The following is a 20,806-nucleotide window of genomic DNA, read 5'->3' as shown; positions in this document are numbered from 1 at the left end:
TTCAGTAGCACTTACATACACCAAACTTCACAGTTTTATTCTTATCTATATTTTAAAGTTTTTTTAAAGAGGGGTTTGTTCATTTATAATTTTCCTGATTTTATACAACATTTTATTCCTTAAATTTTTTTGCAAATGTATTTGTTTTTGGCTGTTGACAATTTTTTCTGATTTGTCGAGTGATAAATAGAGATATCCATTTGCATATTTAAGCATAACATTTCAGAAAACTTGTAATACATTTTTTTTTTTACCCTATTCACCTGTGGTGCCTTAAAGGTGTCACAGACAAATATTTATTTTTCCGTGGGTATGTCTATATTCGATTACACTTTGCGTTGTTATCCCTCACAACATGTGCCTCTAAAGCCTTTCAGAATAAGCATTTACAGAAATGGAAAGCATAGAAATTGGGACAGTTGCAGTGAGAGGTAACCGACATTTTTTCTCCACCATCTGCTCGCAAGATTAGGGTAAATTACATTTTCAATTATTGTGAAATAGGACATCAACAACATGAGGAAGCTGTGGCAAAAGAGAAATGTTTCAGCATTTATTACGCGATTTTCATCTTGTGGTGATGAGACACAAAAAGCTTCCTCTTTGGATACTTTGTGTATCTTAGAGAGTAACGGCTTTGGTACTTTCCTGTTGCTTTTCTTTTCTCAGTAAGGTGTCATGGTCACTTTAGTCTCTGAAACCCGCATCTCTGCTCATATATGATAAATACATCATCAGTTCATAACAGCTGTCTGGAAGGATACTGAAATCTTTGTTCTCTCTTTCTCTCATTGGGGGTGTGGCATATGATGTCGTGTTGTAATCAGAGGCAAACTGCAGAAAGAACAGAAAGACAGTAACTGGATTCAATACCCTACCAACAGCTAAATATAAAAGGTAAGAACCAGTTCATTTGATCAATGTGTTGGCTATGCCAAAATCCTGTGTGAACTGAAACAACTCTAATGGGTAAAAGGAACTGGCAGTTTTTTTTCTTGCCCTTATTTGAAACATATGTAAATAGAATTGTTATTAATTCACTCAAAAATGAATTTAGGGTCATTTATTTACTGACCCTTAAGTTGTTCTAAACCTGTATGAGTTTCTCTCTTCTGTTGAACACAAAAGAAGATATTTTAAAGAATGTTGGTAACCAGACAGTTGATGGCACCCATTGACTTCCATCGTATGTTTTTTTCATTTTGGAAGTCAATGGGATCCATCAACTGTCTGGTTACCAACATTTTTCTTTAAAATATTTTATTTGGTGTTCAGCAGAAGAAAGAAACTCATACAGGTTTGGAACAACTTGAGGGTCAGTAAGTAATGGCAATTTTTTTAATTTAGGGTCTATCTCTTTAAGATCTTCTTATATTTCACTTGTTTGAGATTGTGAAAGCTTAAAATCCCCAGTGAGCCACCGAAGGTGAAAGTGGCTATAGGAAAAAAGTACAAGAATATTTAAGTAGTCTAAATGAGGAAGAAATTTTGGGAGGAACAAAGACACTGCGGGAAAGCCCTTCTAGAGCTAACATGAGAAGTGGCTTTAACCGGAACATTATCTGACATTTCCAGACATTTTAAGAACACTGAAGACAAACATAGATGGCATGGAGCTAATGCGCCTTGGATGAAAATTTAGGAGGATAAAGAAGAAAAATATATTAGTGTCTCTTGTAAGGAAAGGATGAATAAGGTGATCGTGGAAGGAGGGAACAATGAAATGAGAGCAGACTATTTAATTTACTGTGTACCTAAACAGATTAGTCTTCATTGTATAGTTAAACCATGTGTCTGCTTTCTGGACATTGCTTGTAGGGCTATTCACTGAGCCACATAGAAAAATACTCTATCTCCAAGTGAAAATACTCTATCTCCTAGTGATACTAGTGAAAATATGGTTGGTTATGGTTCATTAACATGGAATCAAACAATAACACTTATAGTTTTGCTTCATTTGTCCATCCTTCTCTTGTAATAAATCTGCGTGGTCTTTTGGCCAGCAGAGGGCAATATGTAACTCTATTGAACAGCTTTAGGTCACATGAGTGGTTTATGTGGGACAGGCTGATTATTTCACATTATTAAATATAACATCACTTCTCTTCCAAATCTAAGCCATTCAGCCTGAATAATGTCGTTTTAATTATAGAATGCATTAGCCTAATAAAAATTTTGCTTTGAGACATGTCTGACTTTAAATGAGTGTTTTATCCCTGTTAATCATGTCAAACTCCAAAATCAAAGTTTCATGATTCATCATTTACTTTTAATAGATCAATTCTGTCCTGGGGAAATGGCGAGTGAATTGGATCAAGAAGCTACCACTGTGCTTTATTTAAATGAAAGTACAAACATTTCAACCACAGGTATAGTTTCTCATTCAGATTTTCTATGGTCTGTGATCATGACATGTCTTTCCAAGTTGTGTTGTGATCATTTTACTTGTATTTTTTAAGGATTTTTTTTTTTTTATTAATTAATTTGAGGTCAGTAAAAGACTTTAAAATTTTTTACAAAAACAATTCTATTTCAAATAAATTCAGAAAATAAAGAAATAAACAACCGCATCATGGCTTCCACAAAATTATGAAGCAGAACAACTGTTTTCAACGTTGATAATGTTTCTTGAGCACCAAATCAGCTGAAGGATCATGTGACACGGAAGACTGGAGTAATGGCTGCTGAAAATTCAGCTTTATCATCATAGAAATAAATTACATCTTAAATAGATTAAAAAAAATTCAAAATAGTTATTTTAAATTGTAATAATATTTCACAATATTACTGTATTTACCAATAAACACAGTCTTGGTGAGCATAAGAGACCAAACATTAAAAAAAAATCTTACTGACCCTAAATATTTGAATGTATTTAAAATAATTATTATTGAAAATATTTGTTTTAAATTTTTACATTTTTATCATATTAATTGTTTATCTTAAAAAAAGTGAATATTTTGAATAATTTTGTTCCTGACTTGTTGCAGTTGCGAGCTTGTGCAACAGCCTGAAGTGCTACATGGTCCTGAGCACACCAGAGAAGAAGGCAATTGGCTCAATTTGCTTTCTAGCTGGTCCTGTGACTTTCCTGGAGAACATTTTGGTCCTGGTGGTCATTGCAAGCTCCGCCACTCTGCGCGGACGGCCATCATACCTGTTCATCAGCAGCTTGGCACTGGCTGACGCTTTTGCCAGCTGTTTCTTCACCATCAGTTTTCTAAATTTCCATCTTTATAGTAAAGACGACGGCGCTGATAACTATCTGTTCAAGCTGGGTGGCGTCACAATGGCCTTCACGGGCTCTGTGGGAAGTCTATTGCTGACAGCACTGGACCGTTATCTCTGCATCTACCAGGCTTCCAATTACAAGGTGCTATTGACATGCACAAGGGCCAAGCTCGCTATAGTATTATTATGGTGTGTAACGATTATAATTTCATTCCTTCCTCTGATGGGTTGGAGGTGCACAACCTGGTTGGATCCTCCGTGTTCCCGTCTTTTCCCTTATGTGGATCATCACTACCTGGCCTGCTGGACGGGCCTGCAACTGGTGGTGCTCTTCCTCATCACAGTGGCTTATGCCCTCATCCTGTTGAAAGCAAACCGGCATGAAGCAGCCATGAGTGGACCAAAGTGTGGAAGGTCGAGCATAAAAGGACAGGCTCGAATGCGAATGGACATTCAGCTCGCACGTACCTTCAGTCTGATCCTCCTAATCCTCGCGGTTTGTTGGCTGCCTGTCCTGTCCTTTATGATGGTGGATGTCATGGTGACCCTTACAGATAAACAACAGCGAATGTTTGCTTTCTGTAGCACGCTTTGCTTGGTGAACTCGTGTGTAAACCCGCTCCTATACGCTCTACGCTGTCGAGACCTAAGGAGAGAACTGTTAGCTCTGTTCAAATGTTGCATGGTATGCAGGGAACATACTTTGGGAAACACATATACCATAAGAAATGAAAATAGTTTGGGCAAAAAGAGCAAGGATCAGGCAGTTAGTGATAGTAATCCAGATACTATTTCCGAAAGTGTAGACAACCAAAACAGCAAACAAATTTCATAAAGTTTTATTTATTTATAAAATATTTTGTTCATTATTTTCATCCATTTTACTGGTCAGAAGCTGAAATATTCCACAAAATGTAGTTCTTCTTCATCATAGTAGGCCTTGCAGTTACATTGTTTTGTGATAAGAATTCGCAGGATATCATGTAAAGTTTGGAAAATATGAAAGGAAGAAGTTGGCATACTTATATAAGAACTTTAACATGAGCAAAACATGCTTATAAATTAAAGGAACATACAAGGTCAGTGCGTAGTAATGTGGTTATTGTGATCAGCTTTTGATGTATAATACTGTTTCTCCTTTCTACAGGAGTGCAATTATCTTAAGAACTCAGAACAGGAGAATCACTTGCTACATTTTGTCCCAAACATAAAATATGCCAATATACTGTATATATAGATTACACTGTGAAACAAAATACCTTCAGCATTATTGATGACTACAGGCAAAAACTTCACCTCCCCTTTTGGATCGATTGTACATGCTTTGTAGCACTACATTCTGTAATACCCATTTTTTGTCTTTATCAATGTTCTTGGCTGTATGTCTTACTATATCACGACGATAATTGTTATGATACACTAAGTACATTATAATATGTTGCTTTGGTAAGAAAGAGTCTGCTAATAAGGCAAAATCCAATGTAATTAGTGTAATCTTCTATTGACTTTTAAGGTCTTTTGCACTATTATAATTGTATGTTCAATAAAATACTGTATGGCATAACTATAAATTACTGTTACATTGTTTAAGAAACCATACACTTCAATCTGACCAATTCATTGACCGATACATCATTAAAAACACATTTTCCTGAATATTATTAACCCTTTTGATGAAATAGCACAGTTTGAGGATCTTTAATTGTATACATGTAATCAATTAGGCCTATCATTATAATCTTCCAATATGTTTTACATTTTACAGTATTTTCATTGGATTAAGTCAAAATTGACAAATGATGGGATATAAAAGTGTGTGATATTCATATGGTGTATGTAATATTCAAATACCTCACACTGCGTATAAACAGAGGTGTTAAGAGACAGTGAGGAAATTATTCCTCATGATTTGAAAGACTGCTTTGATGGCAAACACAAACAAACACCAACATGCAAATCATCCTGAAATATGGTCTTTGGCCAAAAAAAACTCAATAAATATTGATCAGAGTCATATGATTGTAAGGCACCAATAAGGATTAAGCTGTTGGAGGAGTGGATTTTTTTTCTTTCTTAGAATGAAATGCAAATACTAATCCAATAACTAACCCAAAATAAACTGAAAGAGTTCAGTGAGCATATAAAGACACTGTTTAAATTAGAAAAACAAATATTGACGAAAAAAGAGCAAATATTATACATTAATAATATTAAGCAAATATTGTACATAATGTATTCATTTGATATATTTACCTATTTATTATATTCATAAGGGAGATAGATAATAATGATCGTAATTCTTAAAATATTAAGTAGGCTACATTTATAATAAAAGGTGTTCTTTTCTATGCAAACAGCATCCACAAAAAAATCGGTGCAAGAGGCCTGTTTATACAGTAAAAGCTAAACAATAGCAAGCATAAACCCGAGTAAGTATAACTATCACTTTCATTATTAATAATCGTTTTGATTTGGAGCAGCACATCACTGGAAACTATGTTGAGAGAGGGCATTAACATAATCCACTACTCACGGGTGGGGACGATTACCACTGTAGTAGATTTACTTATAAAGTAAAAAAGAAATTAACATATAGCTTATATTTTTGCGATATATTTTAAACCACGTGAATGTTTTTGTTGCTTAGTAAACAAAATAAGTTATGATAGAACTTTATGTGAGAAAAAATAAACTTGTTTATAACATTCGCCCCCCTCTCCGTGAATGGTACAGTCCTTGGCTGTGTCGTTTTAGCATTTTTGCTACAAATCTGGCACTTGGTGTTTAAACCGGTGTGTGAACAGAGGGGGGGCCGCCAATGTCGTGCGAAGCTCAATAAAACCCCCTGAAAAAGTCGAATTAGAAAAGGAAATCTGAGCATTTTATTATCAAAAAAGGTGCTATTTTACCGCTGTTGTTTATTGTCGAATTAAATCAGCGATCATGGCTTGTGGCGCGACGTTGAAGCGATCTATGGAGTTTGAGGCCCTTCTCAGCCCGCAGTCCCCCAAGCGAAGGAGGTGCAATCCTCTACCGGGGACTCCGACTACTCCTTCCCCGCAGAGATGCGGTCTTCGCCCGTCAACAGAGAGCCCGGCACACTCGATGTCGCCCCAGTCAATGGGTGGAGAACACAGGCTAACTCCAGGTGAGAAAAATGCACGATTCTCGCCATTTAACGTTGGTTTGTTTGACATGGAGGAGGGGAATGGGGGTTGTTTAATCTCAGCTAACCAGCTAGTGTATTTTTGAATTTCGATAGTCCGTTAATTTAATCCCCCCACCAATCTGCTTTGAGTAACGATTTGAATGTTAAATGCCGTTTCTTAATGGATGGTATGGTTGTGGTGGGTAGTTGGTATGGACTGTAGTTACCGGTAATTATGCAGTTTGGATGAATAGCTGTTTTGAGCTCGACTAGCTAGGCTGAAAGCGGCCGCTAATACAGACTAGCTGACACAGAGCTTCATTTAACTCCCATGGCTTAGTGTGAACACACACATAGCCATCGACCATTACAACAGAAAACAATACACATGACATTGTTTTTCTACAAACGCCTGGCTCTGGTCTGGATGGTGAACATTTATCTCTGCGTTCAGCCAGTTATAGTTTACCAGCAGGATTGAACCAGTACGTCCAAACAAAGAGGAAAGGTGGATGTGTGCGCAAGGGTGGATTGGCGTTATTTCTTTTTGATTTAACAATATTATTTAAAAACACAAGTGTTCATATTATGTGTGCATAATGCATAAAATAACCCAGGCTAAATGTTTCCGCGTCAAACAAACTTCCAGTAATTTGATATTTAACATTGATAATTTCGTTAAAGCCGTGCGTATTTAATGTAGTACTTGCACTGCTTTTATCCGAAATTTTTGGGCCCCTTGGCGAACCAGCCCAAATCCTGCTGTTTAGAGCTTGTAAAACGGCTAACGTTACAGCTTTTATCGCAAGTAAAAAAATCCAAGACGCCACTTTGAATAAATGGGGAAACTAGGAGTGACAAATTACAAAAGTAAAGTTCAGAGCAACCTATCATTTTGCCATCATCGTTTATTTCTTAATTATAGGCACTGAGTTTGCATCCTCATTAGTAGGATTTAGAATATAAGAACACTGATTTAGTTTCTAATTTTTAATGATTCCAATTCCATTAACAATCGTTGTAGTAGCCTACTTTGGATGATATATTTGGTGATTTCAGATTAAAGGCCCAGATGAAAATTCAGTGCTATAAATATCTGTTCAGACCAACGGTTTTATGCAGTCAGTGCAAATATATATATATATTTTTAAACAGATCTCTATTAATCTATTTTCCTTCGCACTGCTCTTACATAGAACTACAACTTGGTGGCACTCACAAATTCACTAAGCGATAGTGAATAGCAGGGGGAAGAATCCAGAACTGGTTCTCATATCGTACTCTTGTATTTAGTGTTGTTTGAAATGCATAGTGAATGCAGAAAACATGAAAATATTGTTTGACTTTTTCCAGTGACAAGCAGATTAGAAACAGAACAGGCATTACAGGTGGCATTAAATGGAAGTTGCAGTGGTCTTTTATATAGTTCTGCCCCTGACTAAAGATTTTTCTAGTCAACTAATAGCCTAGTTGTTCATTTAAGGCATTAGTTGCATGTTAATGATGATTTGAGTTTCAGGATTGAGATGATATTCTATGTTACATTGTTCTACATTAGAGGTAGGCTAAACACTAAACCACTAAGTCCCTTTCGGCAGCAACTGTGAAGTTGACGACGCAGACTCTCATATAGAGAAATGCATGTTAAGTAAACATGTCATGCAGGAAGTGCTGTACTAATTTAGCTTCCGCATGATCACTTGGATATGCGCCTCATAAAAGCCCACATTTATTTAGGTTCTAATTAATGAGAGAGTGGCCATGTAAAGTAGCTAATGTTAAGCTACTACTAGTATGTTTCAGATAAGCCATGTTTGATGTCGATGAATGAAAGGTGAACATTGCCTGACATTCCTGCCTGACATAGTCTCAAATGGCACCCTAAACACTCACGGTCTTCCTATGAGTCCGCACTTTCGTGACGTAACGCAGCTTTGACTGTCGGGAAGAAGTCTGCTGCGGAGCTCGCTTCAGTGCGGGCTCTCCAAAAGCGTGCATCGAAGACGCATATCAACCACAAGGGGGGCGCTCTTGAGCACCCTTCTGAAATCGCACACCCTGACAAATTGGACACCCTGCGGTCTTGTGGACTTATCAGACACAAGTACGCGGCATCCAAGTGCATGAAGTGTGTCATTTGGGACAGGACCATAATTGCGATCTATCCATCGGACTGCGTGAATTTACCAATTCCTGTAGAGTTTTTTTTTTTTTTGACTAAACGACTAATTAAAATTTGGTCAACTAAGCTTCTTGATGACTAACGTCTAGTCGACTATTTGGGGGCAGCCCTACTGTTATTCCCTATTGTGACGTATATTCAAGTAAAACTGCTTCTCGAACAAGAATAATAATGTAGGATGGGACTTGATTTTTGTCGATCTGGAATTGATTGGATCAGAGGTTTGTTGTTTACTATTGTAAACACGTTATCAGAGATAAGATGTCATTGCAAGTGGGAGGGTAGGTTATTGTGATTAAAGATTATGAGTAGAGGTCGACCAATATTGAATTTTACAGATAACTGATAACGATAATTACTAGGTTGGTTACACTGGGGTGCATTTCCCAAAAGCATTGTTGGCCAACTATGATCGCAATTTCCATAGAACTCTATAGGTAACGACGGAACTTGCGACCATAGTTGGCTTTGGGAAACACCCCTGGCTGATAACTTAATCAAATGAGATTTAAAAGTTTACTACGTTTTTAATGAAATGTATAAATATTAAATATCATACCTTGATTATTCATGTTAGTTCGTAGTACATTAAAGTTAACAGATACAACTTTTGTTTACTTTTGTTTACAACAAAAATTAATCTATTAGTGATTGTTGAAATTAAGTCTAACAAGGAACAATACTGAACAGTCATGCTTAAAGATGGCCAGGCATTGACACCATATCCAAATATAAAGGCCATTGCATTGAAATTAGACACGCATGTATATGGTCTCTCGCATGTTATATGCTTCTATTTTAATTGATGATTATCTAATCAAAATAACAAAATGCGTATTAGTGTTGTTGATAGAACTGAAATGACTTGCATGGCCATACAGTTTGCTTTCTCACTTCATTAGCTTTAAATGTGGAACTTTGCTGGCTAACGAATGCATAAGTGACCAGCTGGATATGAACTAATGCAAATAGATTGTAACAATCGTGACATTAAACATTTGGCTGCTATCGTACTGCTCTAGTAATGGATGCAACCTGAAAAAAAATTCAGTAAGTATTTTTGCAGATAACCGATTGTTCCAGCAATCAACCTCTTATGCGGGCACATGAATAAAAAATTACAGATAAATAATTGATGATAAACTGCAATATTCCATAATGGTGACTAAATACACTAATCACTCTGAATGATGCATAAGTGTTTTTGCTGGTTCCCCCTTGGACCCCAAGAGGTCGCCACTTATAATGCCTCATATCTTTTTCTAGGTAATCAAAATGGTACAATTAACTGGTGGTAATATGTGTGCGACTATGCAAAGATAGCAGTTTAATGGGGTAGTATCATTTTCCAAGTTAGCTGGCAAATATACTGATAACAGAGTAGTGGTTTACAAACAAAATAAAATAATGATTTGTTTAAGCAAACGTGAGCAAAAAAAAAAAACAAAAAAAACAGAACAAGAAATGATTGTCTTTGACTGTTTATATTAAGTGAATTGTGACAATTTTAAAAGTCGTATTTACAAAGTTAAATGACAAAGTACATTTTGTAGGTTTCTAATGCGGCACCATAAAGAGCAGACATTTTATGTTCTTTCAGCCAATGGAATTGCTTCGGTGTCCTAGGGGGTTAGGATTTTGCATGGCACTAGCTAGACAAACATCACTAAAATCATTGGGTTTAGTGTTTTTTGTTTTGTTTTTGGGGCTTGTTCTTTGTTTCCAAGCCTGCCCATCAGTTCCCTTGTTAAAATGGCAAGGATGGAATGTGACTGGCCTTAAAGCCCAATTTGGTGTTCAGTAGTCTTGCCTTTGTAAAACCAAATGCCCGTTTTGCTTTCATAGAACAACCCTCTTTATCATCCTTATTTAGCTTTGTGTCTCTAGATAGGCACATTCGATTTTGAATAGAATCTTCATAAAATAGTCTTCCATCAGCAGCTCATAGTTTCTTATTACGAGCCAGCGTCTGATATTTCAAGCTATGTCTGAAGTTGCTTGACCCTGTTTGTGCTGTGATAACTCATCTAACATTCAAACACAAAAGCTTTTTGCTTCAGAATAATTAACGTCTGTAATGCACCAAATCCTAAACAAAGCGAATCAAGCTCCCTGCAGGAACACACCCTGGGCTTGAGCTCCTAGCTTGAGGGCACTTCCTGCCAGTTTGGGTTTTTTAAATTCCCTCCTCAAAGCCTCGACAGTGTAGTGAATAAGACGCCTCAACTCTACACCCACTTACACTCCCCTCCCCCAGTCCAGTTCATCCCACACCTCCATTGTATTTGATTTATCCTTGTTCAGTGCTTTTGGGCCTTGAATCGCTCCCCATCCTCTCTCAGGAAGCCACTGTGATTGATTGCTTGGTTTGACCATATAAGGTTACAGTTGCTAAGTAACCTGTTGGACCTAGTCTCAGCATTTGGCAGCATTTGATACAGGCGGAGGGATTTACCTGTCATTCAAGGGGTCTGGCGTTGCCCATTGACTAAGTTTGTGTGTCTTTCTCTATCTGTTTCTAAAAAGGATTATTGCGTGATCTGAACTTAATGAGTTAGTGCACACAAATTACATTTCTTAATTTTCTCACCCTTGTTTTATTCAAAACCTTTTAGACTTTATTCTGCAGTAGGGCTTCAACTAACAATTATTAGTTATAACATAACAGATTAGACCATTATTTCGTTAATTTAATGGAAAAATCCATGATTGATTAATTTTACGAAATTATTAAATTGTTGTTGTATGTTGCTAACGTCAGAATTATTGTACTCCTTCTGCCAGCCTTGTTCGCTAAAGGCTGTGAAGTCTTGCTGTCCTGTCAGGACAAGCGTTTCTTTTCTAACATTAACGGATAATTGTGAACTAAACCATTAGGAAGTGTGAAATAACCCAATAAGATTTCAGATAGAATAAGTTATGCATTGAGGAAAACGTGTCTCAAACATATTAAACAGCACGCACATCCATCAAAGCACATGACAGGGCAAGCAGTGTTAAAATATGCTTTTGTTTTGAAGCGCGTAATATGACACATTCTCATGTTTAGATCAACTTGAGTCATGCACTTTTCCCACAGCAGTCCTACGCTATTTTCCAGATGTTTTCTCCATAGAAATGCGTTATTCACTGCTGTAAAAACTGGCAGATGTTTTCAGTGCATAGTGCGGAGTTGCGATTTTGATTAGTTGTTACAGCCCTAGTCTGTAGGACACAAGAAAATAACTGCTTTTGGCCATGCAATGAATGGCTACAAAATGGCATTAGACTCCATTGGCTTCAAAAACGCTGAGACATTTTTCAAAATATTGTCTTGTTTCGTTTCACTGAAGAAAATCATACAGGTTTGTAACAACATGAGGATGAGTAAATAAAGCATTTTCATTTTTGTGAAAACTGTCCCATTAAGTTCGGCTAATTTTGTTTAGTCTGTTTTGGACTGAAGCATTTTAATCTAGATTAGCTTGTCAACATGTTAGTACCTCTATTGTAGGGGTTTCCAAAATCTGTCCTGCAGAGTTTAGCTCCAACTTGCCTCAAACCTGCCTGGAAGTTTCTAGTATGCCTAGTTAGACCTTGATTAGCTGTTTCAGGTGTGTTTAATTTGGGTTGGAGCTAAATTCTACAGGACAGTAGGCTTCCAGGATCAGGGATTGGACACTCCTGCTCTATTGTTACAAACAAACTTTATTACAGGACTTTTACAACTCAATAGTGAATCTTTGGTTCTGGTATACTCATTTCTAGAGTGAACACTGGGTTTGGTTGTGCTTCCCAATAACACTTCTTTATTGGCCATGCAAAGCTGTGTGTTTACACAAATAAAAACCAATCAGATGAGACTGCAGAGGAGACTTCCTGTGTTTACAATGCAGCTTAGGCACTGTTAGGTTGTAGCCACACTGCCTGCTTCGCTGGAATGCATTAGCATCAAGATAGATGCCACCCCTTGATAAAGCTGTGAAATGTATTTGTTTCTAAGATGCATCACAATGCTGATGTGAACGATTCCGCATCGATGCATAAAAACAAAAGAATCGATTTTTAGAAAATCTAATTTAATAGGCATATCATACCGTTTATTGTAAATAATGTACTCTTATTATAAGCTATATTTATAAAGATGCTTATTTCCTTCGTAAGCAAAGCACTTGCGGTTTCTATGAAAAGAATATACATGAATGAGAAAATAACGTTTTAACATCAAGCACGTCCCGCACTTTAAGAGTAATAAGTAACAAAAAAGATCTCAATGTGTTACTCGTGCTGACTGAAACAACTCTGTAAACGTAAAAAAAAAAAAAATTCACACAATTTTGGGTGAACTATCCACAATATAAATTGTTGCATTTTTGTATTGTGATATGTTGACACGATAAATTGTTACATTCATACTGTCCAAAGCACGTAAATATGCTTAGCAATGACAACCAATAGCGTGACTCATATAGTCATCACATTCTAACACCGCATCGATTCACACTGTTCAAGTTTTGCAATGGCATGTGAAACGTTCTTTTACCTGGGGTTAAGAGCAGTGTTTAGAACGACGATAACCCGTGGTTAAGCTCAGTGTGAAAAGCCCCAAATTGTATTTGTTCTACTGTTTGTTATTTGCATATTTGTTCTTATTTGTAATAAAAGATAAAATAACAGTATTGTATTGATTAATTGTTAATAAAAGAATTGAAGATGCATCGAGAATTGTTTTAAAATGTAATCGTTACCCTCTGAATTGTAATTGAATCATGAGGTAAGTGAAGATTCACACCTCTACCCCTTCAGTTTTTACCGAGCGGCAACCTTCCAGTCTCTCTCTTGAAGCCAATACGGAAGTGACTTAAACTGCAATTCATCGACTGGCCGCTAGAGTCAGGCTCCAAAAGGGAATCAATTCCATAGTTTTCATATTTAAAAACGTCTATAGATATAGAGGCTACACTTGTTCTGCGGTACCGCTACTCTTACGGAACAGATAGTTTTATATGCTGATGTACCGTCAGATGAAATCCTGCAGGTGTCGGTGCTTTCTCAGTCCATGCAATAAATGCACATCTTTAAATAAGCATGGATTTCTAGCGCATTTACTTGAACTTCCTAGGTAATATCTATGGCTTGACCCATTTGAGAGGCGGCCAAAACCAGAATTTAAAGTGTACTGAATAAAGCTCTCTAGTCTCTACGAACCTGACGTGGACTCTGAGCTCCACACCCAAGATAAGTGATGCAGGTGCAGCAGATAGATGTGCCCTTGTGTTTGTCCACCCTTGAAGCTTTGAATGACCTACATTCAGGAAGCTGAGATGATCAACCTCCAAATACTAATTTTTGTGATGAATTAAGATGATTATAGAAGATCATTTTAAAAGAGTTTGGCTCATGGAAGTCATGCAGGTTTCTAATCAGTTTTGAGTCATCTGCTGGTGTTGAAGATTTGGACAGGGGACTAAACTCAACCCAGTTTTTCTATAAAGGGACTCTGGAGGTTCCTGGTTGCTTTGCTGTCCTCCGCATTGCAGTCCCGTCACCCAGATTCGGTTACCAGAAATAAGCCTGACCCTCCACAAAGCCAAACGAAACTAACCTGCATCCCATTTTCCCCCTAATGTAGCGCGTGTTAGTGACTGTCAGTGTACCATTGTGGCTGATTGTAAAACTGAAGTGAAACTTATTTCTTCACACTATTTCTTCACACTACGTCATGGGACCCATGCTGGAAGCAGGATATCCTCTGTGTATTGTGTGCGCCTGCTAAGGTTAAGACAGTGATTGCTGTTGTTTTTCTTCACCTCATTTAAGATGATTGAAAATAGGCCCCAATATTCTTGCGGCAAAGTAATTTTTTTTGCCCTTTCCTTGGGGGGCAAAAAGAAGTTAAAGTACTTGAGCAGAGGTGCACTGTTACGGAACATCCCGACACCTCCCGTGCTGCTGAGAGCGACTTTTAGATGAATATGTAAATGTGCTGCATGCTTTCCTCGCAATAACAAAAAAATTAACACTACAAAAATTACAGCAGTGTGAAAACCGGGGTAAAGAAAGCATCTGATAATGGCAATGTGGACATGTTTGCACAAGCTCAGCAATTCTGCACTTAAATCAAGTCACGTTGATTTATATAGCACTTCATACAATATATTTCTTTAATGCAAGCACCTTTACAGTATTAAAGAGAGAAAAAAATTGTCTGGGTTACTTTCAATTAGAATTACAACTTCATTTCTACTAGGGATGCACCGATGCATCGGCTGAACATCGGTAACGGCCGATATTTGCCTCGTTAACTGCCATCGGCCATCGGGAAATAAAAATGACATTCGCCGATGTCACATGGGCGTCAGTTTGGTTTGATATGCTGGGGACAGAGACGCATTCGGAAGTGCATTTTCAGAAGTGCTGGGTACAATGACGCATTTATTTATTTATTTTCTATGAGAAAACTCCTTTCTCGAGAAAAGAACGACCATATGGTGTGTAGCAGAAGAAGCGGCGGAGTATGCACGATCCGCGAGTGCTGAAGACGTTCTGCACGGCTTTGATGGGTGAGCAGGAGGACACAAATGGGCGGCGACCGCTTCTTCCAGTGGGGGGAGCTTTTCCCTCAGCGCCGTCAACAGATAGAGCGTTAACTGTACACACCGCCGCCGACTTGAGCTGCAAAGAAACTCTGGCCTCCCTGTCAAGGACTCTTGTCAAAAAGTACGGGGAAGCTTGACCGCTCTGAATAGTGAGTGAGAGCGCGCGCGCGGTCGGGGCTCTCTCTCTCTCTCTCTCTCTCTCTCGCAGAAGAGCGCGTGCGCGCTTAAAATTTAATATTTTGGTATGAACATTCACCCGTGTTTTTTCCCTCATAAATGCGAACACGAAAAATAAAATGAATATTATAATGTTTTTTTTGTTGGGTCAGACAATGATTACCAAATTTCTCTCTCATATTGCTCTTCATAACAACTGAAAAAGAACTTATAAATAAGGTTATAACTGTCAACCAGAAAGTGACATTAAAGGTTTTTTTTGTTTCATAAATTGGTCTGATTGAATTTGTGCTCATTCTAGGATAGTGTGATCAAGAGCCGAAAGACTTGTATGTTTCCGTGGCACAAAAGAAGGAATAAATAACAAAAAGAAAAAACATCGGCATCGGCATCGGCCATCGGCCAAGTTGTTATGTTAAACATCGGTATCGGTATCGGCCCAGAATTCCCCAATCGGTGCATCCCTACTCTCCAGTGTTGTTCATGGTTTTTACTTATTTCTGACCTTGATGTGCTAAACAGAATAAGTCTTCCACCAATAAGATTTCAACGTCAAATAAGGCACCAGGTGGAGTCCCAGACTACACTTACCAATTACATAATTGCCACGGACCAATTGGTAGTTTTAAGGGGTTCATGGAGATAAATTTCCCCGAAAAGTTTGCTTTGGGAAAACTTTGGTGTGCTATCAACACCCTGGTGATGACTGCGTAAATGACTGGGCATATTCGAGCATACGGCACTCGTATTGAACAAAGTTTACAAAGACAAAGTTTTTTTTATTGTTGTAATGTATTGGGAACCCAGAATGTGTATCCATTGTCAGAAACATTTAGCTTAACTGTTTTACGCGTTTTCAATAAACCATATTATAGATACGTCGTCAGATTAAGATGAACCGCTGTGCTAGTGCGTGGAGAACGGTGCGTTCGAATTAACTTAATGGATTTTTAAAAAAAAAATTCAAATAAAGACACTTATAGCCTTTTGTGTGATTGGCCAGTTTTTTGTAATACATTTCAGTTATTTACTGAATTGAATAAATTATGGCGTTAACTGTAGTCTTATACTGCAAAATGATAATTTACAAAAAATTTAATCACAATTATTTAAGGAACGAAGCACACAAATGCATGACAAAGCCCTAAAACAGACAATCAATCGGCACAATCGCTATTGATTGTCAGAAAAATGTATGTGACCGCCCTAATGATAACGGTTTCACCTGACAGTGTTTCCACACATGTTGATCCATTTGATCAAAAGTTTTGTACGGTCATTTGGTAAAAAATGTTTTGATCAAAGTAATTCCAAACTTTGCTGTGCTTAGAGGCAGATGACGGTATTCTGTGATCAAATACAATCAACTTAAAGGAGAAGTTCACTTTAAAAAAAACTTTTGCTGATAATTTACTCACCCCCATGTCATCCAAGATGTCCATGTCTTTCTTTCTTCAGTCGAAAAGAAATTAAGGTTTTTGATGAAAACATTCCAGGATTTTTTCACATATTATGGATTCCATTGGGACCCAAACGGTTCAAGGTCCAAATGACAGTTTCATTGCCGCTTCAAAGGGCTTTAAACGATACCAGACGATGAATAAGGGTCTTATCTAGCGAAACGATCGGTCATTTCAAAAATAAAATAAAAAGTTGACGTTTTATAAGCACAAATGTTCGGCTTGCTCTGTTCTGTGATGCGCGTTCGTGACGTCACGTAATACGCAATTACGTTGAAAAGGTCACGCTTGAAAAATTGAAGAAAATGTTCTTTTTGGCTTTTTAATATTAAAACACTCAGGATGCGCACACGAAATGGGCATTTTAAACGATAAACTGACACAAATACATTTGAAAATGTTTATATGGTCCTCCTTCCGCACATTTGTAAACACATCAAACTTGACCTTTTCAACGTAATTGCGTATTACGTGACGTCACGAACGCGCATCACAGAACAGAGCAAGGCGAACATTTGTGCTTATAAAACGTCAACTTTTTATTTTATTTTTGAAATGACCGATCGTTTCGCTAGATAAGACCCTTATTCATCGTCTGGTATCGTTTAAAGCCCTTTGAAGCGGCAATGAAACTGTCATTTGGACCTTGAACCGTTTGGGTCCCAATGGAATCCATAATATGTGGAAAAATCCTGGAATGTTTTCATCAAAAACCTTAATTTCTTTTCGACTGAAGAAAGAAAGACATGGACATCTTGGATGACATGGGGGTGAGTAAATTATCAGCAAAAGTTTTTTCAAAAGTGAACTTCTCCTTTAACAAGCTCCACTTAGTGCATTCAGTTATAACTGAGTTTTAGTTTGCATGCTTAGGATTTCACTGCATTCACGGCCAGCAAAGCAACATGTAGCGCAATTTGAATAGCATTTTTTATTTTTCAGATAATAATTAGATTGAATATTCGACTTTGTGCACACACCTAGGGGAAATTTTTTACGAAAAAAATATGTAAGCTGAATTAACATCTTTCTCTCGATTTGTCTTCCTTTGACCCCAACAGAACAGATCTTCCAGAACATTCGTCAGGAGTACAGCCGCTATCAGAGGCGACGGCAGTTAGAAGGGGCCTTCAACCAGACTGAACCCTGCAGCTCCACTGATATCCAGAGCTCCAGTCCCGCCCTTACCTCCCCCAGCTCTCCCACAGGTCAGTCCACTGAAAACCATGTCCATTGAGATTCTTAAACCATTTATCAACCTTTTTTTAGACCAGAGATGCCTAATCCTGTTCCTGGAGATCTGCCTTCCCACAGAGGTCCAGCACACCTGTCTGTAATTAAGTGTTCTTGAATATCTTTGTGTATTTGATTTAGGGTTGGAGCTGCTTTTTGCTGGACAGAATCTCTCCAGGAACAGGATTGGGCTCCTGGCTTTAATTTCAAATGTGCATTGTGAAGATGCAGTTTGTCGTCAGTAATGTCGAATACTTTTTGATTCTTGATGCCGGCGAGTTTGAATGTACAGAAAATGCAAACGTGACAGAGCAAAATTGGTTTATAGATTTTGAAGCACAATTTGACCATAAGCAAACGTTGTGATTGTCATGAAGATGAGAGCCCATGATGACGGTGACTATAGAGAGGAAACCTCTCAAAACATGCTTTTTATTACTTATAAAAGCTGTGAGCACTTTAAAATCAACAGCTAAGATTCTTTACTGATGATTTTTATTCAAATGGAAATTGTAAGTTGTAAAAAGTGCTTGGCTTGGCTCAAGCGTTTTAGTAAACGCTGCCATTCAAAAGTTTGGGGTCCGTAAGATTGTTTAAAAAAAATTATACTTTTATTCAGCAAGGATCTATTAAATTAATCAAAAGTGGCAGCGAAGACATTTGTTACACAAGATCTTTTTCCAAATAAATGCTTTTCTTTTGAACTTTATATTCTTAAAAGAATCTTGGGGGGAAAAAAAGAAGAAAAAAGTTTCCACAAAAAATATTAAGCAGCGCTGTTTTCAGCATTGATAATGATTATAAATGTTTAAGAACCAAATTAGAATAACTTCTAAAGGATCATGTGACACTGAAGACCGCATCTTTATTGTAATACATTTAAAAATGTATTTTATTCTGGTGACGTTATCTTGAATTGTACACAGTATGCTGTTTTTACTATACTTTTGATTAAATAAATGCAGCCTAAGTGAGTAGGATTGGGTATCATTTGAATTTGAACTATTCCAATTCTTATCGATTCCTATAGATATTTTGCCAATTGAATGTAAAGTGACATGGTGAAGTATGGATATTCAGAGTTGTGTGTGTGTTTTTAGGTGCCTCATCATTGAAGAAGGATCAGCCACTGTTCACGCTGAGGCAGGTTGGCTATTTGTGCGAGCGCCTTATCAAAGATCACGAGGAGAAGATGCGTGAAGAGTACGAACAGATACTGAACACAAAGCTTGCAGGTACAACAAATGGCAGATTCCACACAGTGGGGTGTTAGCTTTATCGAGTTCATGCCTTTATCATTAGGATAAATAAAAAAACACACCAGTTCTTTAAGTGTATATACCTTATGCACCAGAGGGGAAAAAAAGCATGCAGCCATCTCTAGAATTTTGTCTTTGAACGTCCTTGTTTGTATATTTATGACATCTCTGTCGAAGAGTAATTAGCTGGTGAAGCTTTACTCATTGTAGAGTTAACGAAAGTTATCAAGCGTTGTAATGATGAAGCCGATGTCATGCATAACAAATATCAGTAGACGAGGAAGATTTTAAAATGAGCGATTCATTCATATTTCTGTAAACCGGGAGACAGGTACTTAAGGTCTATTTCTTTTATTAGTATCAATATTTATTTTTATTTATTTGTAAAATTATGTAACATGCTACATTGTCATGTTTTCTGGTTTCACCACTCTTATGGTTATGGCTGAATTGTGTTCTTAACATGCCGTTTCTCTTCCTTTTCCCCTTAAGAACAATATGAGTCCTTCGTGAAATTCACACAGGATCAGATTATGCGAAGATATGGCGCCAGGCCTGCAAGCTGTAAGTGTATTAACTTTCTCTATAAGCAAGCGATTACCATTCTGTCATAAATTTGTTTGTTTGTTGCAGTTAAAAATAATTGAGCTGATTTCAGTTGGTCCAAATGCTGATTATGGTCTCTTTATTTTCAGATGTGTCTTGAAGAACATTATAGATGGTTCTAGCCACCCCTCAGCAGCTGGTTACTATAGAACCAGCCCCCTTCGTTTCATTTGAAATTTCCTCCTTCCACTTTTGAATCTTTTTTTCCCCTTTAAACTGCTTGGGTGCCATGGTCTATCCACATTTAACTCATTTTTATTGCTGAACTGTTACTGATGGCCCAACTCCAAACATGCATATCTAGATGCATTCTAAGGAAGTTTAATCTCTAAGAATTTGTGGGAAATGTCAAACTACCGCTGTAAAAAAGCTTGGCTGATGCGATCTCTCTCTCTCTCTCTCTGTTTAATGTAATGTGACTGACCTGCAGCAGATATACCAGACTCTCCCTCTATCCTTCAGTCTGTTTTTTAACTCCAACTTTTTTTCTTTTTTGACAAATAAAAGATCTGTGATAAGTCATCATTTGAATTGATTCTGTTCTTTCTTGCAAATAATTTGGAATGAAATTGCATAGGTTTGTGTTGCATATCAAGTGTTTGGAAAGACATGAATGTGAGTAGCTAATGACAGAATGTCCACTTGTAGCTTTCTGCTTTGGAACACAAAAATACATTTTTATAATGTCCTAGATTTTTTTCCTCATGGATTTAATAATGCTTCACAAGTTGATAAACCTTAAATGTTAAATCACCATGAAAGTGGTTCATAAACTGTTAGTGTTCTGGAGTCATATGATAGCCTTGTGTGTGAGAGAGAAATTAAAGTAATTAACTTAATGTAATTCTTGTAGAGTTTGAGTGTTTCATTAATAGCTCACTGGATGTAAAAATTATCAGTGAATAACATTTATAATTCTGTTCTCATATAAA

General features: G+C 37.3%; 2 protein-coding genes across 2 annotated transcripts; both read left to right on the top strand.

The window, feature by feature from the left end:
* Positions 1–561: 561 nt before the first annotated feature.
* cnr2 (cannabinoid receptor 2) lies at positions 562–4,802 on the top strand. Its single transcript, XM_082149407.1, has 3 exons — positions 562–897; positions 2,277–2,369; positions 2,991–4,802. Exons 2-3 carry the CDS (start codon positions 2,297–2,299, stop codon positions 4,064–4,066), a joined length of 1,149 nt encoding a protein of 382 aa, XP_082005533.1. The 5' UTR covers positions 562–897; positions 2,277–2,296; the 3' UTR covers positions 4,067–4,802.
* A 1,199-nt stretch (positions 4,803–6,001) lies between these two features.
* akirin1 (akirin 1) lies at positions 6,002–20,396 on the top strand. Its single transcript, XM_082149417.1, has 5 exons — positions 6,002–6,379; positions 17,838–17,984; positions 19,110–19,244; positions 19,761–19,832; positions 19,964–20,396. The coding sequence occupies exons 1-5, from the start codon at positions 6,175–6,177 to the stop codon at positions 19,972–19,974; spliced, it is 570 nt and encodes a 189-aa protein (XP_082005543.1). The 5' UTR covers positions 6,002–6,174; the 3' UTR covers positions 19,975–20,396.
* Positions 20,397–20,806: the final 410 nt, after the last annotated feature.

This window comes from Leuciscus leuciscus, assembly GCF_965113295.1.
Source record: "Leuciscus leuciscus genome assembly, chromosome: 20".
Lineage (NCBI taxonomy): Eukaryota > Metazoa > Chordata > Actinopteri > Cypriniformes > Leuciscidae > Leuciscus > Leuciscus leuciscus.
Note: the sequence above shows the minus strand (reverse complement) of the source record. Positions and strands in the feature narration are given on the sequence as shown.

Bases quoted from the DNA above. Each gene is read 5' to 3' on its own strand.
- akirin1 (XM_082149417.1), top strand. From the start codon at position 6,175: ATGGCTTGTGGCGCGACGTTGAAGCGATCTATGGAGTTTGAGGCCCTT. The intron at 6,380-17,837 runs GTGAGAAAAATG...TGACCCCAACAG, and splicing joins AGAACACAGGCTAACTCCAG to AACAGATCTTCCAGAACATT. The intron at 19,245-19,760 runs GTACAACAAATG...TTTCCCCTTAAG, and splicing joins ACTGAACACAAAGCTTGCAG to AACAATATGAGTCCTTCGTG.
- cnr2 (XM_082149407.1), top strand. From the start codon at position 2,297: ATGGCGAGTGAATTGGATCAAGAAGCTACCACTGTGCTTTATTTAAAT. The intron at 2,370-2,990 runs GTATAGTTTCTC...GACTTGTTGCAG, and splicing joins TACAAACATTTCAACCACAG to TTGCGAGCTTGTGCAACAGC.